The sequence below is a fragment of the Micrasema longulum genome, unplaced genomic scaffold, assembly GCF_059751315.1.
Source record: "Micrasema longulum isolate JH-2025_06_02 unplaced genomic scaffold, ASM5975131v1 h1tg001225l, whole genome shotgun sequence".
NCBI classification, from domain to species: domain Eukaryota; kingdom Metazoa; phylum Arthropoda; class Insecta; order Trichoptera; family Brachycentridae; genus Micrasema; species Micrasema longulum.
The window spans coordinates 44,976-71,645 of NW_028278412.1; the positions used below are offsets into that span (position 1 = coordinate 44,976).

At 32.2% G+C, this 26,670-nt stretch overlaps 1 protein-coding gene across 1 annotated transcript; it reads left to right on the forward strand.

The window, feature by feature from the left end:
- The first annotated feature begins 6,527 nt into the window (after positions 1-6,527).
- On the forward strand, positions 6,528-24,955 carry LOC148276391 (uncharacterized). The gene is made up of 17 exons (XM_088234317.1): positions 6,528-6,620; positions 7,123-7,203; positions 7,317-7,406; positions 11,140-11,342; positions 12,273-12,363; positions 12,512-12,731; positions 12,998-13,056; positions 14,735-14,965; positions 15,091-15,223; positions 15,959-16,094; positions 17,567-17,740; positions 20,826-21,041; positions 21,674-21,819; positions 22,476-22,613; positions 22,692-22,802; positions 22,912-23,027; positions 23,103-24,955. The coding sequence occupies exons 2-17, from the start codon at positions 7,159-7,161 to the stop codon at positions 23,913-23,915; spliced, it is 2,922 nt and encodes a 973-aa protein (XP_088090443.1). The 5' UTR covers positions 6,528-6,620; positions 7,123-7,158; the 3' UTR covers positions 23,916-24,955.
- The last annotated feature ends 1,715 nt before the right edge of the window (positions 24,956-26,670 follow it).

Consider the following 26,670-nt stretch of genomic DNA (forward strand, 5'->3'; position numbering starts at 1 on the left):
TTTTTATAAACATTATGTTAATACGAGTATAGTGCATTTCTATTACGTAGGTATACTATTTGATAGCTGTTCGACTTGTAAGAACAGTTTTAATTCACGGACGCAAAACGGGTTCTAGTGCAAATAATAGCTTCGCTGATATGTACAACGAATGTCATGAGTATGATAGAAATATAAAATACTGTAAACACTTAGACACAGTGTAGATGTAATGCGCGACCTACTCTATAAGTAGAGATGCCATTTCGCTCTATTGCATATAACAAAGGCGTTGCAAATTTTTCGTTAAATAACAGACATGTAATGGACGGTTTTGTCGCTGTGCTTGCAATATTTTTTTATTTGCTAATAGAGACTATAAATGCGAAGGCTTCCATATTATCTTACCTAAATTGATCTCCATATCCGTTGTAATACGCAAATCTTATTTTTGCTTTACTCTTCTTTCAATTTTAAGGAGACCAAATGTTTTTTTTTCTTAAACAAAAATGCAATATTTGCGTTTTTGTGATTTACCCAAATAGTTCCATTTTGGAGCCATTTAGTTATAAATAACTGTGCCAAACAATGAAAATCAAATTGAGGTAGAGCGGAGTTTCAAACTCGGACCTCTGATCTCCGAGTCCGCAACGTTACCGCGGGAACACAACCGGACTCCAATAAGTGTAATTAAGATACAATGCTACTTCAATAATTAATGAAAATCTCCTACACACATAGGCCTAATTATTTATCTAATAAAACAAGTGTATATATTATGATTACAAGTCACGTTTTACTGTAATAATCATAATATCCAAAATATAATTATTTTTAATCTTAAAAGATAAGGATAAGAATTATCCAGTAATACTTAGTTCACTTCTTACCCATAAAAATATTATTTATCAAAATGTCATAATATTTTATCAAGGTGTGAACATCTCTCTTTAATGACTAACGTGTTGATAAGAGTTTTTTTTAAAAGCGGGGCACCGATTGTAATGATTTGAAGTTGACTAAGTTATCTTCAATTGTCTATAAAGTAAAATCTAACTTTCTGTAAAAAAAATTGGTATATTTATATGAAAATATAAGTATGTAACCAGTACATGTTTCAAAAACAATTTTATTTGAATATTGTTCGATTTTTCCTACCAAAAATTTGATATTACTTTATAGATAATTAAAAATAACTCTGTTGACTTCCCAGTGTAACAAGAGCCCAGGTCCAGAATAAAAATGTCATACAATAATGTTTATTTTTCAATTGAGATACATCAGTATCTACTATTTTATACTCCCCTTTTGTGAGAAAAAAACACAATTTCGAGTCTTATAATATTTTATGTTTAATTAATAAAAGAAAAATAGATATTGTTGTCTAAGAAACACATCACGGTATGTTTCAAATTATTTTTTTTAATTTAGTGTACCAACACAATGACCTATGCACCGTAAGGTATAGGTAGATTTTCAACAGTGTAAACTATACTGTTTAGCAAAATAACGGTTGAAAAAATAGGAATAGTTGTATGACATTTGAGAATCTGAACTCGGACCTCAGATCCAGAATCAGTGATACAGCAAGACACAACCCAACTTGAAATTCATGTCGCCTAATTAAAGCGAGTGTGATAGAGCTTGTTTAGCAATAGTTAAGAAAAATGATTTCTTACCTTTAAAGGTCTTGTTATGGTCACGGTCTCTATCATAGTAGTCGGCATTTTTGCAGGATGAAATAATCACAACGAATAACCTATAAAAAAAAAGTATTATTACAAATATGTATGTAATATATATGTAGTGTATATAATTACATAAAGTTGTCTTTAAATATTATTCTTAAAATATTGCATATTTTTTTTTTACTAATGTGGATAGTGCTATGCAAAAATGTGGAAAAAATAGGAAAAAGTGTGTTAGTGTCAGAATCATGATCCAACCGTGATATTCTTAACTTTGAAAAAACAGTTTGATGAATTTAAACTTAGAAATTCTCTGTAATACCTCGATGTGTTAACCAAAAACCATGCAACTGTACTTAAAACAATGTAACACTTCTTTAAGATAATAATTGTATTGTTGCGAATTAAGATCAATATGTGGCTAACATGATAACAATATTTCAAGTGTGTAAACCCCGCAATAGATGCTTTCTTTGCAAAAATTGCCTACAAGATTGGTTTGTTACAAACGGCAACTAATATTTTGTAACTTGGGGATTCATATTGGAAGTAAATCCGAGGGTATTTTTGACGTCTGGTCAAAAAAACATGAAGCTTTTATTTTTATTTTTTTTTTAAATTTCCGTCACAATAAAGATACACTATTGATAATTTTTTATTTAAAAAAAAAATGATAAAAATCATGGATTCTTGTATATATTTTTTTTTTGGGAAGTAAAATTGTTAAAGCATTTTTGCGTTATTGTTATTTCAAAGGTAAGGTAAGGTTTTTTAGGGTGTTTTGTAAAAATGTGTTATCCAACTTATTTTGTCAAATTTATACTAAAAATATATAAACATAAAAATTTCACCTTCATTGGTCTATTGAGTACTTTTTATTTGTTAAAATTAAAAACCAAGGTAATAATTAATCAAGTTTTTGAAAAATGTGCCTGATATGAAACATCACTTATCTCAGTTTGAGGTCAACATGCAATGGCAAGTTCTCCAAAACAAGATGAAAATCCATAACTGGATTTTGTCGAGGGAGAGATACCACTGTACAAAAATACTCCGGAAATAAATTTATAGTATCGATACTGTCTTAATTATTACCCTTAAGTGTGTTTAGGTATATCATCTTTTAATAGACTTAATAGTGATGCTTAATAATTTGTTAACATGTATTTTAACTATTGCTAATTGAAACATAAAATTATTTGTTAATCTGTTCACTAAATTATGCATTGCACCATACAAATGTGTTACTATTATTATTTTATTGAGTTATGTTATTTTTATTTTTGCTATCAAAATTGATTACTAAATTGAATTATGAAATGATTAAAGAAACAAATAATTTTTTTAGATGCATTATCTTAACTTTGCTACACCATGTATTATTAAATAACTTATCTGTATTGTATTTTTTGAAATGTATACATTTTTATGTATTTAAAAAAATGTAAAAGAAATATTAGTGTTCTTATAATTAACTCAAATATTTCAATTTTGGTAGCCATTTTCACCAAGTTGTAAATAACTCACAATAAAAAATGGAAATCAAGGGGTAGAGTGGGGTTCAAACCTCGGATCTCTGATCTGTGAGTCCGCAACACTAGCCACTGGACCACAACTCGATATATTGATGTGTCATAATAATTGTAAATGTATTGATTTTAGTATAGTTAATATATCATACTGATTGAGGTGCTAAGATTCGCACCCCATTACCTTATAAATAATTCCGAAGAGCAAAAATTTAATTAAAAGGTGAAAAAATCATTTTACATTTGTTTTCTGTATATTTGGAGTATAATTATTCGAGTCCAAATTTTAAATATACAGCATTTATAAAATTAAGACATAAAATAGCTCCATGGTAATTTGTTTCCAAATTCATAGAAAAAATATTGTTTCATTCAGAACATCAAATTCAATTTCAAAAACATTATGTTATGCATAACACAATATACTACCTCGTAGTGTTTCATATGAATGTACATTGCTTTTGCAGTGTACATTTTTACTTAACTGTTATCTCCATAAGATTTTTTAAAGTGAAAATGTGTATGTAAAAAATATGTTAAAAGCCACACATTCACAATGTTTGTCAAACATGTATCTGGTCCATTATAGATAACCCCTATGCATCAGGGCATTTTTAACATAAGAAAAATAGATATTATTTGATAATGTTAGAAATGTAACCGTATGCGATAAAAGGAGTCAAACATCGCCGTGATTCGTTCATAATGCACGAAAACCGAATCTGTCACATAAGATAACTTCTTTCAAAATTTGTAGCAAAAATAATGTGCTTACAAAATTTGTAATCAAAGTTGCACAAATCCCAAGAGATTTTATGTTCATTTAAAAAAACATGGAAATAATACAAACATATTTTTACTGTTTCGTATTGTATGAGGTTACGGAGAAAGTTAACCTTAGTTATCATTAATCATCAGTGAATGAATCATTACAATAGTCATTATCGATATCAAAACTGTTATAGTTACGGCCCGCGTAGTACTGTTTATAATAATAACACTTAATCGTTTGTATTTAGGATGCGTTGCAGATAATTAAAAATAAAATACACTAAAAAAAGCTAATGTTTACAAACATGCCTGACACATAAAAACTACAAACAACAAACTATTTTTTTCAAATGTTAAAGAGACGAAAATTACCCAAAACAATAACTGTATTCTTCTATTTTACACATGCAACAAAAAACTAGAGCGAAGTAAACTTTTCACACGTCACAATTCTTAAAAAACAATTCAGTCCGCGGACACCGACACAAAACACAACGAACCACAGAACGATACCACCATAGAAATTCAACATGAGCGTAGATGGGAAAGTCTTCAATTTTAATTTGCAGATTTCCTTCTACTTCTAAATCCATAGATGGAACAAGCGATGACAAAAAATAAAGAGCAATACTTACGATCGCTAGATCCTAGATCCCTAGTCGGTTTTTATAAAGAGTGCTATAATAATGTCCTCTACATTTTGAGACATTCTACGCATAATATCGTAACTCACAAAACACGATTTTACAGGAGAAAGATTTTAAGATATTTTGTCCAGTTTAAATCTAAATGTAAATAGACTTCTGAAATATTTTTTAAAACGCTGCTTTAGTTTTTACATGTGCAATAGACCATTTTTAGAAAATTAAATTATGAATGCCAATCTGTTCATTATCTTATTACGCGTCCATGTAGCTAAATAAAAATTTTTTTTTCCGTTACTTAACAGTATTATCAGCATTTCTTGAGTGCCAATCTCCACTTACTAATTAGACTCGTTTGACTATAAACACAAATAAAATCTCTTTTTTAAAATTTGCAAATGGTCTATTCGACATACAAAAACTAGAGCAGCAAAAAGCTAACAAAAAACATAAATTTTTTTGCGGTTTTTATAAAAATGTAGATACAATATTATGCTTCGGAAAAACGAAAAATAAAATTTCTTGTGAATGACATACAATGCTATACTTCGTAAAAACCGTTAAGTAAAAAATCGCATGATTGACAAACATTTTATGACTGGGTTTATCGAAAAATTATTGTATGTGTAATATATGGTAGTTATTTGAGAACTAACGAGATTGTACTTTGTTATTCTGTATATAATAAAATAACATATGTCAAATATTAATGCAATAAAAATGTTATAGATAGATAAAATATATAATAAGTACCTGGTTTATTATATCAAGCGTATTGCTGTCTTTCGCGCAAATAGTTTTGGTTATTTTTCGATGAATTTGTGGTTGGGTTTAATATTGTACATAGTGCAGCTTTTGTTCCTAAGGCTTAATCACATTTTTGTGCTCTAGTAAGCTTTATTCTTTTATTTTTGCAAAAGTGGGATCCGTTTAAGAATAATCAAAAATAAAATATAATTTAAGCGGTTGACGTCTGACCAGTTCGGAGTATTAAATCGTATCTGATACTTACGCTGCTTGCAGTCATCTCTTTCAGCTAACGAATATTATCGTAATGATTCATACAAAATCATACTTTCTTTAACAATACGAAATACAACAATATGAGTCCAAAAAACCTAACTACAACTTTTTTTCTCACCCCATACAGACCGAATAAGTTAAGAACTTAAAATCGACGAGTTGTGGGTCGGGGTATTATTTGTAAGAGGGGTCGATTTGTTTAGTTATTTAAAGTTCAGTATTACTTTTTTCATTGAATGGTTAATATGATACCATGCCTAGAAGCATATTTCTATTTTGAAAACTGAAATAAAAATGAATGCAAGAAATGCTCATTTGCATAACAAAAATTTAATAGAGAAAAAACAATCATTCTAAATATTTTTTATTAAAAAAAGAGTTTTCATTACTGAAAGTAAGAATCAAATAAAATAATATTTTTATTTGTATATTATTAGGACAATGTTGAATATAATAACTGCCCTGATAAAAAAATTGTTTGAATGATTTGTAATAAGAGACATTTTGGCAGGTAAAAAAATCAATTTATTTTACGTAAATATCACATATCGATATAATTATGAAATTATTTTGAAAATCTAACTATCGATTAATGAATTAATAGCTACAAAAATATTTTTAGTTTGCTTTAAAATTATAAAACGTTTATGTTTACTTTTATTAAAAATGGATTATCCTTTGATCTTTTTAAATTATTTATTTCTTCAAAATATGAGCATCCAATTTTTAGAGTCCTTGTGTGTAAGTATTGGTTACAAAATAAATTGATGCAAAGCGCTATAAAATATAACTTGTACATTTTTTTATTTAAATTTAAATGGGAGTAGGTACTTTATAGAAGTTGCGTTTGCTTTTAGACTTTTTTAACAAGCAATTATGTGAACGCAGCCGCTGCTAAACAAAAAATACTAAGGACGAAGCTTGGTTTTGTACCGTATTGGTTAGGTTAATTTTTCTCGTAATTTGGATAAAAATAGTCTACCAATGTGAGTAAAATATTTTTATATCGATAGACAATAAAAAATATTGCTTTAATGAAATGTTTTTGATGCCAGCCGAGTAGTATTTTGTACATATTAACGTGATGTAATTGTTACGCCCGAATCGCATAATTGCTTCAAAATTCAGTGTAATTGTAAGTTTTCGGTTCATATTCACGGAAAAATTGTTAAAACGTAACATGTTTCCTTGCTTGGTATATATTTTTTATTTTTGTCACGTCTACTTTTTTGTTTGCTTACATCTGTGATGATTATTTGACATTTGGATACTAACCTTATAGTCATAATCATAACCTCACACGTCAGATTTTGTGAACAATAGCAGAAATATTTCAGAATATTACATTTTTACAATAATGTCGATACCGCTTATAAAGTATTTAAAAAAAAAACATTTTGAAGCTTTAGGCCGATGTATGTCGAGTATTTTTATTCCTTTGTTATCAAAACCGTTGTTGTCTTCCTCAAAACAAGTTATTGTTTATAGATCATTAATGCCAAACTGGACCTGATCGAAGCAAGCATGGAGGGTGGCAGCTTTACGCTGCGGTGGGACGATGATCCTAGAGTGAGTCTCAATGTTAATTTATTCTTCTTTATCATAAATAATGATATTATGTGTGGCACTCTGTAGACAATAACCAGGTAATAAATAATTAAGGTACATAATTTTATTATTAGGTACAAAGGATCACAGAAGAAGTGATCTGTGATATGGAAACAGTTCAATCTCAGCATTATGTTCCTATGGATGGACATAATTCCCATCTTGTAAGTAATAATTTTATTTTCCTATACTTAATCAGTAAATTAAATTGTAAAAATATTTTTATTTGTTTTAACTTTAAAGATACTCAAAATATGGTTAAATAACTTGTTTCAGAGTTAAAATTTTCTAATTTATTTGAAGAATTTGAGTTCATGTATTTTTCGATTTTTTTCCTGCTATACTGTTTTACCATTGTAAAACGTTATTACTACAACTGACTTTTTTTGTAATGAATAAATACATGGATTTATAATTTATCAAAATATTTCAATTTTGGGGCCATTTCCGAGTTGTAAATAACACACTAATAGAAAATGGGAATCAAGTTAGGGTAGAGTGGTGTTCGAACCTTTGATCTGCGAGAAGAGAATATTCTGTTAAATGAAAAATATTTATTGTTTTATTATTCTCTTAAAGTACACTGCCAAGACATGTTTCAATAATTTATCTCACTCTGTTTCATTGCAATATTGCGTATTGTATCTTTTTCAACTTATTTTTAAATGTACCTACACTTAAGATAATATTTAGTTTTATATAAATTATCCGTACACTGTATAATATTCACCAGTCCGAAGATGCCCATTAGAGGGTGAAAGCGCTAATTGGTCAAAATAAATGAGTGGAAGTGTACTAAGTATTTTTTAAATTAATAATTTATATGTAAATATAAGTTATTACATCATTACAATGGAATTCCATCAAGAATTGTCAATAAATAATTTAAATATTTTTTTTTTTCAAAAGTAGACTATCTTAATAAACAGATAATTAACAAAATGTTCAGACAGTTTGCAATTATCAAATGAGTACCTATGGCCCGTTGTATTGCTGTAAACTGTAGATATCTTCCTGATTGATAATCATATAGTAGTTTTTGCCTGTATGGGTCCCTGTGTTGAATATGGATAATTAGTTTTTTGTAGTATGAGGGGATCAAATAGCTCATTATCCACCTGCAGCTGTTATAGCTGGGAAACTGTCAGCTGTGTGAATAGATACTATGTACATCAGTGTTTCCCAGCCTTCTTTATGCTATGCCCCACCATAGTCTTTTCAAATGTCAGATGCCCCACTGACATATTTTTAAAATTAAACTGCAGGTATATTTTCAAATCATATTGTAATATGTTTGTAAACATATGAACCCCTAATGAAATTAAATAAAACATATTCTAATACATATATTATAACTGAAATTATTTCAAAACACAAATTTAAAATGTAATTAAGTAGAATAAAATAAAAGTTAAAACAATAATAAAACACAAGTGACATTTGAAATTCAGTACAAACACACATACATATATTGATGCCTAATTCATTGTTGAATTCAGTTACGCTTGCTACAAATAAATTTTATGTCCGGATCTAACTTAGTTAATTTCAGTCTTAGGTCCCCTCTATTAGTTATATCCAACCGATTTCGTTTTTTAACGAGTAAAACGCTTATAGCGCTAAAACCACATTTCACCAAATAAGATGAGGGAAAGGGTTTTCATTTCTTTCATTTTCATTTGAAAACGGATTTCATTCTATTTTAAATACAATTTGGCGTATATTTTAATTTTGTACATCTCAGGCATTTTTTTGTATGACCGATGAGTATTCCCCTTTATATGTGGAATGCCGACGTGTCTCATCTCTGAAGCGTGGTGTTCCACCTCTGAGGCGTTATGCCCCACCGGTGGGGCGTACGCTCCACCGTGGGAAACACTGATGTACATTAATAAGGGAGGGAGAAGGATGTATGGACAGAGGTCGACACTTTGTCCTCACCGTTCATATCCTCGTTCTGTTATTTTTATTTAAATTATTCTGTATAAAAAAATGAGCAGCAAAAACGCCACTGTCCATGATTACTGTTTTTGGGAAGACCAACAAAAGCAGTAGCGGAGAGATTTCTTTTAAATTCAATGTGCAACTTGTGCGTGGTATAGCAAGTAGCGAAAATACTATTCATTTTAAGTTTAATGTGCAACTTGTGCATGGTATAACAAGTAGCGAAAATACTTTTCATTTTAAGTTCAATGTGCAACTTGTGCATGGTATAGCAAGTAGCAAAAATACTATTTATTTTAAGTTAAATGTGCAACTTGTGCATGGTATAACAAGTAGCGAAAATACTATTCATTTTAAGTTTAATGTGCAACTTGTGCATGGTATAACAAGTAGCGAAAATACTTTTCATTTTAAGTTCAATGTGCAACTTGTGCATGGTATAGCAAGTAGCAAAAATACTATTTATTTTAAGTTAAATGTGCAACTTGTGCATGGTATAACAAGTAGCGAAAATACTATTCATTTTAAGTTCAATGTGCACATTTAACTTTACGTGCAGGAAATCAATGTATGACAGGGTTACGAATGATAAAATCAGGCGAGAGTGTAAATCTGAGTCAAGTATAATTGATAAGATTAAGAAAGGGTCTCTGAGGTGGTTTGGTCACGTAGAACGAATGGACGACGAAAGAATGGTAAAACAAGTATATATGGCGACAATGAACGGTAACGTGAGACGAGGACGACCAAGGAAGACGTGGCATGATCAGATAAACCGAAATCTTCAGTCTGGTCATGTCAAAAGCAGACAGAACCGAAGGGCATGTATGACAAGACGTATGAATGTGGAAGAGGCTAGGAATATGTCAGAATAGACGTGTGTGGCGGTCCATTCTCTCTGCCTACCCCTATAGAGAAATGGCATGATGGTAGTAGTAGTAGTAGTCTTTTCGTTACTGGTATTGATGGGCTTCCCAAAAACAGTGAACATGGACAGTGACGTTTTTGTTTTTAACTCTTTCATATGAGGCGTGTTAGAACAAAGTCGGCATTCTCCACTTTTTTCGTCAGGAGTAATATGTAATAAATGTTTTTTTTATTATTTTAGTTAATAAAAAATTGTTGCCAGAAGTTATAATCATATTTTACTTAGAATATTTTGAGTTTGTCCAAATTTTTGTTGACAAGAACTGGATTCAACACCCTAGGGAGCTGTTAATATTAACACATTATAACAGAGATGGAGAACATTAAATCAAAGGGAATGTAGAAGTCTAGGCATTTACAGGGTTTATGACCTGTCATTGGCTGGTTTAAGTGGCTTGTGAAACTTTTACATACTGTGAAACTTCTTTTACATACTGTGAAACTTCTTTTACATACTGTGAAACTTCACAAACATCAACAGATGGAATAATTGAAGGAATATGGATGTTCAAATAAAGACAAAATGGTGAATGTTACACAGTGTGTAAAGTGGCCACTTAAACCAACTAATGACAGGTCAAAAGCCCTGTAGATGCCTAGACTTTTATATTCACTTCTCTATCTCTGTTGTAATATGTTAACTATATTTTATTGTCTTTAATCGGTAAATTATTGACTTATTTGAAATTAATAGGTGGTTTTGGTTTGTTTTATGGTTTTTGTTCTGTAACGTAAAGGAGATTGCTTTTGCTGTTGCGGAACTAAATACATTCGTACGAGATACTGCCATTTATGCTCCAAAACCGTTTCAGTTATTAATAGTATTTTTGTTTCTATATTTACGCCATATCTTATTCATTTTAGACCAACGGTAGAGATTACCATCTTTGTTTTAACAAACCTCATATATAGGCATTTTAGACTAGTGAAAATATATTCGTGAAAAATATCAGAAAGAGAGTGAAAGCAATATAATTACCAGGGATTTATAAGAAACATCAGTTTTATAAAGCTGTCTCTTTTCAGGGTAGCGATGGAATGATCGCTGATACAGATCAGATTGCTGCGGAAAACCTCATCTTCCTGGCCCAGGATGTTGTGGGGCAGCTGGGAGGATACGGGGGTTCCCACATGCAGTACCATCCCGACCTCGACACGGGGGCCGAGGAGTGCCAGGTTACGGAGGAGGTCATCACGGATGATTGGGTCCAGCCCGGAGGTCAGGAAAGGTAAACAACACACTATACCTAGAGGATGCTGGGTCTGTCGCATCGTTTCGTGGGATGGCGTTTGTTTTAGTTAAGAATTAACTAGTTTTAAAAAAATTGTGCAACTGATCTAAAATAAAAACGCTACATTACAATACCATTTGATTTACAGTTTGTTTTTTTTATATTTTTAATTATAATTTACACAAATATTTTCAACTTTTAAATAACTGTGAATGAAGGAATTTTAGTTTTTTTAAGCGAGTTTTGAAACTCAATTTTAAAAGAGAAATATTTGCATTCCTATTATTTTATTCAAATTTCAGTGGGATTTAAACCTTAGATCTCTAATCTGTGGTTTACACACTGTGGTAATCACAGCGGTGAATTGCAGCACAAAACGCCCAGGCTTGAGAAAAAAACTATGTTTTTAATTATTATAATATCACTGGGAATGGGAGGTTCCTAAGTTTGAGGCATGCGTCTAAAAGAAGTAAATATTTTATTTGTATTGGATAAATAATGATTCCATAAATTTCTGTAAAAAAATGAGTTACAAGTTAAGCAAAACACAATACATCATGCACAAACTTAAATAATATTTTAGTATCAACTTTTCAAACAAACCTCTTTGTTTTAAATGCGCAAATTTTGGATTATTTTATGTAGTTTTTCATATTTACTTACTATTTATCAAGATTTGAATTGTATTTGCAAGTATTAACAGGTATTTGAATTGATTTACTGTGAATGTTTTATTTAGTTTAGGATTTTATATTTTTGCTCTATTAAAAATAACCATTTTACTATACACTGTCAATAACTTGTTGAGTTTTATAAGGAAGAGCGTTCTCGAGTTTTCATATTTTTTAATAGTTGCAAATTTTATGTGTCACTCAAAATTCATAATTTTCTTGATAATTATAATTATTTTTCATATTTTTTTTTCAGAGTTGAAGTGCCATTAGAACAACTGGCAATGGCAGCTGTTGAACTAAACAATGAAGAAAACAACATAGATGTTCCATTACCGACCGATCAGGTGAGCCAAATTTATTTGTTTTGTAAAATCTAGTTATTTATATAAATTTATTCTTAAAACTATTATTTGAGTATCGCCGCGTACAGGTACGGTGCAAAAGTTGAGGTGGTAGAGAAACATATAACAACTTTAATTCTTTGTTTATTAGGATGAATACACCGCCATGCGACCTTACCCATGCGACTTCTGCTCGCGCCGTTTCCGCAAGAAGGCCAACCTTATGAACCACATGGTCGCGCATCAGAACGATCGCCCCTTTGGCTGCAACCTCTGCGGGGCGAGATACGTGCGGCGCTGCGATCTTCTCAACCATCTCAAGGTGCACGCCTATGTTCCTATCGATGGCGAAGAAGGCAACAATGATTATGGTAAGTCGACACAATATATTAAGTAGTTTTAAGAATTATTAATTATTTATTCACTGAAATCACACCAGATCTTGTCTCTAAAATAAATTCAAAAGACAAAAAGCATCGTAGTTCTTTTTTCTTCAACAAGTTGCTTTGCAACTTTGAAATATGAAAAAATGTAAATACTTCAATATAAAGAAAAACACCTCATAAACCATTGATAAGAGTTTTAATTCCAGTAATGTTCAATAGAATATATTATGCGTATAGTATTTTTATTTTAGATATAATTCAAGAAGTCCCTAAACGCAAAGGCAGGAGACGATCACGACAATCTTCAGAGGTAATAAAACACAATTGTTTTAAATATCATATTATTCACAATAATTTAAACACCTCAAACCTTTACTGATGTAGGTGAGATTCTTAAATTAAAATTTATTCAAGGGAAACTATAAATTGAGGGTACCAATAACATCCTTTATGAGGTTAAATCCGCTATTGTCTGCTAAAATGTAAACATACTCCTAATGTATTGTATAAACATACATGTTTTTTATTATGCTATTTGACATCATTATTATTGATTTTAAAAAAAAGTTAATTTTTATGCTTTTAATTTAAAAATTAATATTTCAATTGAAGATCCATTTTTGAATATATACTCATAAAAACAACGCCAGTAATATAATTGCGGTAAACTATATTAATAACTCATTTGTCCATCATAACTGCTCCAAATTTAACTTACTCTGTTCCCATTTAGATATTTGCAGTACACAATTTTATGACTTCAAAAACTCTTGAAACACTTTAAAACTAAATGTTTATCTGTGTATAATTTATTTATGTATATGCTTTTTAATATTTTTATGTTATTTATCATGAATAAATTCCGAATTAGTCAATAATATTGTCAATATTCCTCTTCCTCTCCTCAACTTTCCTGCACCGCTCTTCTTTACTTTTCTTGGGTAATATTTTATATTTTTCCCTCTGTGTGCAACATGTTCTACTATTATTTTAACTGGAAGTTTGTACTATTTTTATACTTATTTAGTTATATAATTTCTTTTGTTTTTCCTAATAAAAATAAAATGAAATTGTGTAAAGTTGTGATACAGTAGAGTTTTCAAACTCAAATCAATTTTGATTGGATTTGAAATCTGTAAAACAACAAAAAGACTTTGGAATATCAATAACACATGATTTAAAATGGGAGTGTCACATATTAAACAGCAAAAAATCCAATTCAATTATCTACTTGATAAAAAAGCCTTCCTTCCTCATAAATAACACCGAATATGCTACTAAAAATATTTAAAAAAACATATATCAGACCTACTCTCGAATACGGGTTTCAGGTATGGAATTCTCATTTTGTTAAAAAATATCAACTTTTTGGAAAGAGTCCAAAGACCAGCTACAAAGTTGTCGCCGAGCCTAAAACGGCTTCCATACGTGGAGAGACTGGAAACTCTCGGTCTCACAACGCTGCAGGAACAGCGAGAAAGGGGTGACCTGATAGAGACATACAAGATACTCAACAGTCACTTTAGTTCCCCTCATTTGGATCCCATGTTCGAGTTTAAACAAGATGCTCGTCTTCGAGGCCACAGTCTCAGGCTGGAGAAAACGAGATTCAATCTAAATCCACGGAAGCATTTCCTGAACAATAGGGTTGTTGATAGTTGGAATAAGCTCCCACAAGAGCTGATCTCAATGTGTAGTCTCAATGGGTTCAAAAATGGACTAGATTTGTTTCAGAAAAGTTAAAGTGCGCCAACAGCTAACTTTCATTAAAATAGATTTAAGCATATCAGCTTTAAGCTGCTCGCTTCAAATTATTATATCAATAATAATTTATTAGACTAAAATAACATAACAAGTAAAAAAGAATATTTAGGGCGTTAAATTGGGACAACATGTCAGGCCAGGAACCCTCGAGCAACGGTTTCCCCTAGTTTTACACTATCATAGTTTATTTTTCTAAAACTACATGTCCATATGAAATTTTTCAGAATGGAAACTCCTTCTCCTATGCTCTGGAGGCGGAGACCTCAGTGGCGGCCCGCACCCAGCAGTACGGAGGGCAGAGCGGTGGCGGGGGAGGGGCGGGGGCCAGTAGCGCTCCAGTCAGCGCGCCCCCCAGTTCCGTAAGGTTCCAGGTCACCGACCCCAGGAGGCCCTTTGTCTGCCAGCATTGTGGAGTGGGATTCGCGAGAGAAAAGGCTCTCGCCTCCCATGCGAGAGTAAGTCTAATTTCTACACTTTGATCAATTTTTATTTTGACACATTTTGTTTTTCTTGCGTTGAGCTTTAGACCATAGATATGTTCATTTTATGGTGAAATTTCAATAAGTGGTATTCGATACAGATTCATGGCGGTGATTCTCCCCTAGAGTGTAATGTATGCGGGGAACTTTGCTGGAGCCAAGAGCAGCTGGCCAGCCACGCCAGAGCCAAACACCCGCATCGCCCTCTGCTCGATATTTCTACCACTTACAATGGTTAGTAATAGCTACAGCAAGAGCAACATTTTATTTTATTTGAAAATTCGTTACTGATGCATTGTAAAAATTTTACAATTTTAATTATTTTATCAAAAGAAATTATTCTCCAAAATGTATAAAAATACCTGATGTGTCTGTAACTTAGGGTATAAATTAGTTAGTTAGTCTACTTCAAGAATCTCCTTATTTTATACAATTTTTTCCGAATTCCTAAAATAAATAACTATGCATTTTATATATCTGTAACTTAGAGGATAACACACGGGAGTCCACTTTTTACTGTTTTGAAGTTAAATATGCAGGAATTATCGCAATAAGCTATTTTATACATGAAAAAAACAATGAAGTCCACTTTCGTCATAAAAATGCTTTTTTCTTTGTTTTAGTTCAAAAAACATCAGTAGTCTCAGACATGCTATTTTAATATGTGCTATTATTAACAAAATAATAATTATTTTACATTGAAAGTTCTTTACAGATTTAAATTATCTCATTTGATTCAAAAGTTACGATGTTTTGGAAATCGCACAATCACAAAATCTTGTTTCCTGAACATTTCGTTCAATGCGACTCTCGTGGTTTATCCTTTAAGGTATAAATATAATCCAAACATATATTTAGTAATAGTTAATCTGAATGTTAACATATAAAAAAAATATAGAAAGGACCTGTCAAAGTGATATTAATTTTTTAATTATTTTTTTTAAATAAGAAATATGTTATTTATTAAAGATGCATCATCAGACACTTCTTTTGCCGAGGAACGGATAGAGAGAGATATTGGAAGTCCAGAGTTGACATGCAAGGATTGTGGAGCAGGTTTCCAGAGAGCTGATCTCTTGAGGAGACATATCAGAGCTGCTCACAGGTAATTTGCAACAGTTTATACAATAAGAAAATTTAATGCCTGTTCTTTATTTTTATCTGTACTATTTATCAAAGCCAAAAAGTCTTGTTTTCATGTTTTGAAAATGCTACAATTTTAATTTAAAAATTAACATTTTTGAAACAGGCACTGGTTTTGGTACCCCAAATGATGAAGCTAAACAGTGACTGCAGGGAAAAATTAAGATATCACTTGTGACGATGTTCCGTTTGATAATGTTGTCATTTGCTGATTTATGATAGACCAAGTGACAGGGTTAAAAGCACAAATGTCACTATCCGTGTTCACTGTTTTTGGGAAGATCAACAAAACCAGTAGCGAAAAGACTATTTCTTTTAAACTTAATGTGTAACTTGTGAAAATACTTCATTTCAAGGTGAATGGGCAGTGGCATTTTTGCTTTTAACCCTCTCAAGTAATAGGCCGCTCTTGTGTGGCTATGATGTCACATGAGTCAGCGTGGGATACGAGATTTGATACGTATCTCTCTTATTTGTTTAAATAATGAAGTCGTATTTCAGTTCATTGTCAGTCATGAATTTTTAAATTACGATTTTTTACTAAAAACATTAAATTTGTTAAAACTTAACGATAGAAGAAAAATTATAGGCCTTTTAAATTTATTCAAAATTGTAAATTCAATATGGGATTGCCCTAAACTATTATCTCTCATCAACTTCAGGGTGCCTGGAAGAATGACTAGACAGGTGCCACCGTTTTGTTGCAACAACTCACGAACAGTGTATACTTGTAATGCCGTATTAAATAGACTTCATGAACTCGGCAATAGTTATTCCCACGTATCTGATATATTTAGTGTAGGGTATTGTTCCTATAGAACAAACCTTTTGAACTTTTTCAAAGATGGTATATTTATTTTATAGATGGTTTATTTATTCATGCATTTCATAATAAATATGTATACAGTTTTTTGTTCGCTTTGCCTAGCTGTGTGAAACAGTACTTATGATTTTCTTGTTGTTTTACTGTAGAATGTTTTATTATTTAAAATTTCTATTGAATATGCTGTATAATTTTTTGGTTTATTTTTTTTATATAAATCTTGTTTAATTTCTGGTTTAATTTTTTATTTTTTATAAATCTTTGGTATAAGGAAGTGCGTGTTTAAAAAAAAAAATATATATTAAGCTAAATATGTTAATATTATTAATTTTTGTAAAAGGCAGATTTGTCGTTAATGTTTATAAAATAAAATAAAAAAAAAAAAAAATATTTTTGCAATAAAAAAATTATATGACAGAGTGATAAATTGACTGTACAACATATTCCAGATTTTTACACTCAAATGTTGCACTGTACCATTGCGAGATATCTCGCTTGTGGGACTACATCAAGTGGATTAAAGGACACCTCATCATCATCTCAAGGGCGCTTGAGTTATTTTTAATGTATTTGTAAGGTTTCCATGTCTGTAAATATGTATTTTTCTTCAGTTATAAGCTAGAGCCAAGGGAACCCATTTCGGACGGCGACATAGGAGACGGAGCCGATGAGAGTTGGCAGAGTTTGGAGGAGCAACATATGTGTAGTGCTTGCGGGGAGGGCTTCAGGGACGCACTGGACTTGCTGGCGCATGCTGAGAGTCACGCGCGCAATAGACACAACCGGTATATATATTTACTTTTAAAAAGTCAAACATTGTTCGTAGTATTAGGTTTTAACATAAGTTGTGAATGATTTAAAAATGAGCACCACTAGTAAAACAAAATGGTAAAGGATATTGTGTTTGTTTTTACGTAACATATCGTCAGTGATGCTGCAATACCGCGTAACCTATTTTACTGCAATACATTCGCTATAGGGACTAAGAGCCATTAGTTTGAAATGATTGCTATTTTAACTATAAGCTATAAGTAATGATAGTTTTTCTATTACTCCAGCGGTATTTTTGGTTCATTAAAATCATACGTAATATATTAACAGAACGCTTTTTAGGATCCCTTGCCAAAAATTTCAATCGATAGTTATGCAGTATAATTTGATTACCTAGGGCACTCAATATACATTGCAACAATACCAACAAATTAAGAATTTATGATTTTTGCCATTTCTAATTTACTGCTTTATCTTTTTTTTATCTTTATTTTTTTTTTTTACTCAAGTATGTTAAATAGAATGAATGTATCGCATAGTATTGTTATATAGTACAGTATATAAAACAACTGTGTAATATGTATAGCTATATTGATTTTGTATTATTTCATAATTTTGTAATAGAGCACTGTTATGTTTATGCTTATAAAAGGCATTTGTGCCGTGTACACTAATAAAATAAAACTACAAGCCTTCAAAATAGAATGTCAAGTAGACTAGAGTGAGCATTTTTGGCACTTTCTTATGTTCACGTTCAATCTAGGGAATAAAGCTGTAAAAAAAAAGTCGGTGTAATTGGTTCACTGGACAAATAAATTGGAATGTTTTAATTTGTTGGTTGAGAACTCGGCATATAATAAACTATGTCTGATGTCCCGTTTTTGTCATATTGTAAATTCAAGACAAGATCTGGTCTTTTCCATCTAGTTTACCACGATTTACACAAGCGGTAAATGGTCCATATCTTGTCCTAATGTCGTTGAATGTTTTGTCAATGCTTTATTGTTTTTTTAATGTTTTGTCAATGCTTTATTGTTTTTTTATGTTTTCTCTCTTATAATTGTAATTTTGACTTTATTTAAAATATATTGTCAGCTTACTTGTAAAACTTTCTAAGCTCATATTACAAAAATGTTTAGAAGGCAATTAAAACATTCCAAAACTTTTAATATTTGCCAAAAAAACACATTTTTCCTAACATTTAATCAGTTTTGAAATGAATTTCATTGTAGGAAAATGTTTTTTCGGGTTCATATTAAAATTTTTGGAGTGTTTCAATTGGCTCCTGAAAAATGTTGTAATCTGGACTTAGAAGCTGACGATATGTGGTTTACTTTTATAAATATGTGGTCAAAATTTAACTACGTACCGAAATATATATATTGATTTCTGAAGCATTTAGAGTATCAAAGTCGAGCATTCAACATATCGTATTTGGAGTGGCAAAGGAAAGGGGATCGTCATCATAACAACTCCTATTTAAAACACCGGGGAAGAAATGACTCAGGACTATTGCCATATCTGTGTATATGATTTTGACAATGAATTAATTAAAAGGTGTATCTATGACTTCCTCTTAGTACATAAGTCTTTGCCGATTATCAAAATGGTATATGAAGTTTTGAAGTGAGACATCAACCATGTGAAAATTTTATCTGCATTGAGAAAAATCATACTCAATTTGGGATTAAGCTGGAAAAGATTGACACAAAGCATAAGTTGGTCATTGAAAACAATAACATTAGACTAAGCAGCACATATCTTACAAAATTAGATAATTATAGGAAACAAGGACGTTCAATCGTATATTCTGATGAGTCAGACATTCACAATACCATGTGTATGAACTGTCAACACCAACAAAGTAACCAATATAGGTTTGTAGTGAAAATCGTTTTGTACCCAGCGTACTTATGACGTTTAAAGCAGATCAGAAGACTGATGACTACGATGGTTCAATGAATTCATAAGTTATAGAAAATGGGTGACAGAGAAGCTTTTAGCTAATCTAGAATCAAAATATGTGCTCGTTATAGACAATGCTTCGTATCATAACAAGCAATGTGAACTGAGTCCAATATCAAGCTCACTAAAAGGAGAACCGTTTTTCTTGTTGCAGAAAGATAAAATACAGTATGCGGCTAAAAAAATTAAGCAGATATTGTATAAAATTATTTTATTTCACAAGCCGCTAATCAAAGAATATGTTCTGGACAAACTGATAGCAGATAATGGTCATACTGTATTACGTCTGCTGCCATGCCACCCGAAACTGAACCCAATCAATCTCTGTTGGGGAATTATTAAGGGGAAAGTAGCTGCTGGAAATGTTGATTTTACGATAGATCATGTTTACACCCTACTTTAAGAAAAAGTTTTTGCCATTAATTAGCAGACATTCAAAGATATATTTCAAAAAGTCTGTAGATAAAAAGAAAAATATGAAAAGTTTTAACCCTAAATTGGTAAGTGCTCCGATGAATTGATGGTGAATCTTGGAGAATCAGACCAAGATACCTCCATCGGATTATCTTCCATCCGAGTCATCAATTAGTGGATATATAAGTGGTATCAATGAATTTTGACAAATGACATTGAATAATCTATTCAAAGTATTAATAAAACTCCCAAATTTAGTAAAAAAATATTATGTATATTTTTTTAGATTAAAAAATTAGTATTTAAATTATTTAACCAAATATTTCATTTTTCAGACCATTTCAACCCGGTTCTAATGCTTTTTTTTGTTTGTATTTTAATATTCTAGAAAGGGTTCACAAGAGGACAGGACAATATTGTCTTGTCCTAGCATTGGACTTATTGTCCTAAATTCAAAGTACCGAACAGCGGACTAAGAAATTGTCCTAGAGATAGACGGGCAGGTTATCTCTGCAGGACAATAGATTACCCCTGCCACCGTGCGCGGCCGCATTGTTCTAGTATGAAGGCGCTCGTAACAAGTGTTGTATATTAATTTTTGGGCTGGGATAGGACAATATTGTATTGTCTTCGTGTGAATCAAACTCTTGCAAAATTCCAAATACATATAGTGTAGCATGCACGTTTTTTGACTCGTGTATTAAGTAACGATTGCTACAGGTGCATGCAGTGCGGGGAGACATTTGCGGACGAGCAGTCGGTGGCGGAACACGTGCAGGACGTACACGGGCCCCTGTCGGCGACCACTTGCGCTCGTTGCGGGCGCTACTGCCGCGACCGCCGCGCGCTTGCCAAGCACTCGCAGGCTCAGCACGCCGCCCCCCCGCACACGCTCTTCTGCTCCAAGTGCGGGAAAAGTTTCCACAATAAGGCCAGGTCAACAACTGAATCATTATTTTACCTATTTTGTTCTCTCACCTAAGTCTTTATTTATCTCGTATTCCTATAATAGATAGGTTTGATTCCCTAGAAAAATATCTTAGTATTATTCATAATCAAAGCATTTGTGGGTAAGCACTTAAATTAAATATGTAACTTTTGAATTTTAAGAGTAAGTGCTTGAGGAGAATATTAGGTATAGAGTTCAATTTCATAACTAACAAGTTTATGAACGGACGCAGCAGCCTCATAACAAGCGTTTTGAAGGTGTTGCGGTGGACCTAGCTTGGACACGTGCTGCGGATGCCTCTGGAGAGCTTTAACCCAAGTTTGCCTGCGGGCCAAACCCACCTGCGGGCTGCTATTGTCCTGGAAGGCCATTGGTGACTATCTTTTGGTTTTGTTCGGCAGAACTAAGGGAGACGAGAATGCTGGCTAACGATAGGGTCTCCTGGAAGCCCCCGGTGATGTTCACTTACTCCACCTAGGAGCGGATGTGGATAAAGATGTTGAAGTTTACCATTGTGGTTTTATAGTAATATTTACAAATATTAGTTGAGGTCAGGTGCTCTGTGCTGTAGTCATTATTAAGTTCCTCTAGTCTAAATAAACAAATATGTTGATTGTAGGTTAAAACGACACATGGCGTCTCACCGTGACAAGGCTGTGGCGTGCAATATCTGTGGGGAGCGTTTCACTGATGGACGTTCTCTGATGAATCATCGCCACTCGCATTCTGGCACGGCTACTCGCCAATTTCCTTGCAAGGAATGCGGTATGTTTTATTTTCTTTTTAATTTTGTTCAATATTTAAATACCGATGTTTCATTGTAATTTATTTATATAATCAATTAAAAATAAATGTTTGGTTTTGTATGACTTACCTAAATATTTTCATTATACGACCACTTTCAGTTGTAAAATAACCTTGGTAAAATATAGAAAATAAATTAATTAGAATGGTCGTATTGTTTGAGCAATATCTAAATAAGTGTTCCTAATGACCATCACTTTAGGAGCCTAAAAACGTTTCACGTAGATTTATTCAATACTACTATTTTTCTATCCTATATCAAGAATGTGCAGATTATAAAATAGTATCGAAAGCATGGAGATGGACATTTTTGATGGCAAATTGTTTAGGTTTAAGAAATGTATACAAGATGTTCTAACAATAATTTTATTTTATTCACTGAACTATTATTTTTTTAAATATATTATTATTTCATTCAAAAAAATATTTTTAAAATGTGTATTTTATTAGTGTTTTTATGAAATTGATGAAAAATATGTAACGTCTGTTTTTTATCTGATAATATTATTTTTCATTGTTTGTACGTAAATAAATAAGTGTGGAAGTGTAGGTTTCAAAGACGTCTTGTGTTTTTTAAATTAAAATTAATGTTTCATAAATAAATTATTGTTTCATAGGGAAAACCTTTGGGTCGCGGAGTTCTCAACAGATTCACATTAGGATCCACACAGGAGAGCGGCCATACGCTTGTCGTTTCTGTTGGAAAGCCTTTGCTGACGGCGGCACCTTGAGAAAACATGAGAGAATTCACACCGGTATTATAATTCCCAATTTAATATTTATCTTATTTGTTATTGTTGAGCGTGTTTTGTCAAATTCGTATTTGATTATAGGTGAAAAGCCATACGCCTGTGCCGTGTGTCCTCGTGCATTTAATCAACGCGTTGTCCTCAGGGAACATGTACGCTCACATCATTCTGCTCCAGATGCTAGGAGAGGAACAGGTAATAAAAAATAATGTTACTTATTTTGGAAACTTTTCGCAAGATTTTATTTATCTTGTAATTTCAATTAATGCTCTCTCATATTTATATCTTGTAATTCCTCTGTTAGGAGCTGCTCCCTTCTGGTGTGCAGTATGCGCTCGCCTGTTCCACACTTCGGGAGATTTGGTACAACATATCATACAACACTGTGATGCTAATACGGCTATGAAACGACAGCCTCAGGTACTAAAAATAAACTTTTTTGTTACAAATTTCCGTAAATAGAGTTTTGTATTTAATTATGCACCTTTTTCGCAGGTCGGTCCTAGGAAATACAAACGCCGCCGGAAATTAAAACCTCACGAATTAGAAGCATTATCCAATCATTCGGAGAAGAACGATTCGGATCACAGTATTCCCGAGCCCGAGGAACCAGAAGTACCCGTCACACCCAAGAGAAGATCATCCCAGTCTAAGAAGCAGAAGAAAGTTAAGGCGATCACGCCGCCCATCGACGACGGGTATGAAGCCATAATGCGCAGTTTACTCAATAGTCATAATAGCCAAAAGGTCGCCGAGTCAACGGTCAGCGGTAGTGCCCGGACTAAAGGAAAGACCAAAGGCAAGAAGGGAGAAGCGCAAACGAGGCCTAAGATGATTCATACCCAGAGGACTCGGGCAGCCGATGGGGAGACTGTAACCGGGCGGCGGAGGGGGCGGGCTGCGGCTGCCACTACGTCCGTGACCACCACGATGGCCAGCAGCAAGGAGGACCGCGCCCCCGTCCGACCTCGCACCAAGAATGTCAAGTACCATGAGCCCGGTCGGCCCCCGGCCGCAACCTTCCCGCCCAATGTGAAGGCCGAACCGGACACTGACATCGCTGCCGATTTAAGAGAAATCCTCCGGGCTCCAGAACCAAAGCCGATCGCTATTGTTCGAAGCCAACGGATCAAGAGGGAGCCTCCCCCTCCTTTGCCAGAAATAGATATCAGCGAGAACGATGTCAGCATCACAGTGAAAAGCGAGATCGATGAATCTCCAGAAGAAGGTCCCTTTCGCTGTGAAATGTGCTCTCAAGCCTTCCCAGTCAGGGAACAACTACTTCTTCACGTTCCGATTCATATTTGACGATCTCTCAGAATCCGGAATAGATAGTCGCGACGGATCCTTCCCAAACTAAACTAATGTGATGTCTTATTCTTAAGAATAATTTTCATGAATTAAAATTTGGTAAACACGAGACAATCAAGTATCAGCGCATTTTTTTACCACAGGTAAAATAATTAAAATTTATAATGATGAATTTATTATGCAATTCAATTTACAGTTGTTAATTTAATAACTGATGCATCTATTCAAATAGTCATTAATATGTCAAATATTTTCCTTTATATTGCATTGGATTTTATTTTAATCTCACTAACTATTATATATTCATACCAAATTGATTCATTAGTTAAAAGGTCTGAATGAGCTAAATTTATAGTGTGGATGAGAGATCTCTGAAATGTGTAAGTCCTCCTTTGTATAAGCAAAGAAAATAATTTAAAAAATCATAACTGAATAAGGCATGACGTGTACCTAAATATTTCAGTTAAATCCCGACTTCAAGCTTTAAGTTATCTCTTTTTATTTTATATCGCTTTAATGTGTACACTTAATTATAAATTTATGTGTAATCATATCATTTGGATAGTAACAGGGAGATCCTGAATAAAGAAATTGATATTTTAATAATGACAGATGGATTTGATAAGTTAGTATTAATATGTACATACTTGTGTAATCACTGTTTATCAAAAGAAAAAATGATATATTTTAAATGTATCTGTAATTTAATTTGGTAACTATGTATGTGATATATTGTTTGTATCAGGCTAATCACTTAGACTATTGAGTCAATAGTCTATTCAAAAATTGTTCACAGTAAAATACAAAAATACTTTTTCTTCATAAAAATTATAAGTAAGAAAAGTGGCCTTTGTGAACTCACTGTGTTCGTAAATTTGGGAAAAATATTACATATTTTATATTAACATAATCGAAACATTTATGTACATTTTATTATTTTTTATGCTAACTTGACTTAGAGCCTGGTTTTCAACTACCAAGTAATTTAAGGGGTTACATGTAGTCAGAGCGTGAAAAAATAGAAATTTTCAAGTAATTTTGTGTAATGTTTTTTTTTATTTAATAGACAACCCAAGTTTTTACACTTTATTTCGTAAGTGTTTTTTTGAAAACTTCAAAAAATATATAAATTCTGGACCAAATTATCAGCTCGATTGTTGACCACTCTTACAAATAGTGCCTCACGGGGATCAGTACTTCTTAGTCAGTACATTGAAAATCAATTAAACCAAAAAAAGTTATTTTAATAGTCTATCTAGTGCTTAATCGAAGCTGTTTTTTTCAAATTTAGCAAAATGGCGGCCTCTGAAAGTGAAAGCGCTTGTTAATTGTTTATTTTTAAAAAACAGAAAAATCCCTCGATTAAGCTCTAGTTTTTAATGCCTACAATTGTATAAATTTAATTTAAATCCTTTGAAAATGTTGTTTTGAAAAAAAAACGCATTTGAAGTCTTATAATATGTAGTAAAATAATTAATGGAATACAAATATAATTAATAAATTTACTTACAAAGAGTCGTCTATTCCTGGGCCATATGAGCATGAGCTTCCAAAACATGGATTTGTTGTCTACATTCCATTCTGTCTTAAGCGTTTTCATTAGCGCACTGTCCTGCATGCTTTATATGCTCAAAATAGACTTTTTCAACGATGCACTTTAGACCCACGACGTATTCTTATTGCCCCACAGTTATTTAGGATATCATTTCAACTATTCATTGGATCAACTTCAAATTTCCGCAGAATGTCTTTGAAATATGTATATACCGAGAAAGTGCAAAAAAATAAAATTCCTTGTTTTAAAAATTCTGACTACCCGTAATCCTTCATACATTCATTTTAAAGTGATACTTTTGCGATCAGCGCAGTGTCAGTATTCAAAGTAAATAAACATTCAAAGAAACCAGGGTACACGTATAAAAAAATTGTTCTATGTACCCATTTCAATTTTCACATTGATTATTTCCATATAATTGAGTAAGAGTGACAACTTTTTTCAATCATCTCAGAAAAAAAATAATTGCATTTTTTAAAATCCAAAGCAAGTGTATGCGGCCCCGAACTTCGCAGGTTAGATCAGGTCTGTGAAAAGTTTTGACTCGGCCACCGGAAACGTGGAATTTTGATCATACCTAAATTCTTTCACAAACTCAAAACATTCAACAGGTTGGTGATTTATTGAATTTTTTTTTTCATAATACCTAGATACATAATATCAGCGAGCTTGAGGTGATTTTTTGCAAAAATCAATGTTAATAAATTATCCTTTATTATTATCGTCCCTTTTTAATAAATATTTCATATCAGCCATGTCGAGAATCGAACCCGAGACCTCTTTTCCCACTAGAATATTTCTTAGTCCCTGGACTGGTACCTGAAGCGTAAGACTGATCATCTTATCTTCATGTAACAAAAATGATCAAGATACGCTGAGATTAGTGTACCAATGCAGTGCCCTATGCATCATTAGGTGCGGAAAGGGAATAATGATGATGATGATTATCATCAAAAGAACTAGTTATTTGTTTTTATATGGTGTTTGCTGACTACAAGAACCTATGCATACAAAGGTCCAGTGGCAGATTTCCGATTTTGAAAGTTTTAAAAAAAAAAACTGAAATATATAGATCAAAACTATTTATTACTACGAATAGAAGACAAAAGTGTTTTTTTTTAAAGATCACATTTTCTAAATGTCGACCATTGTTTTGTACACACTTCTCCAACCTATTCTGCATATTTTCAAAAACAT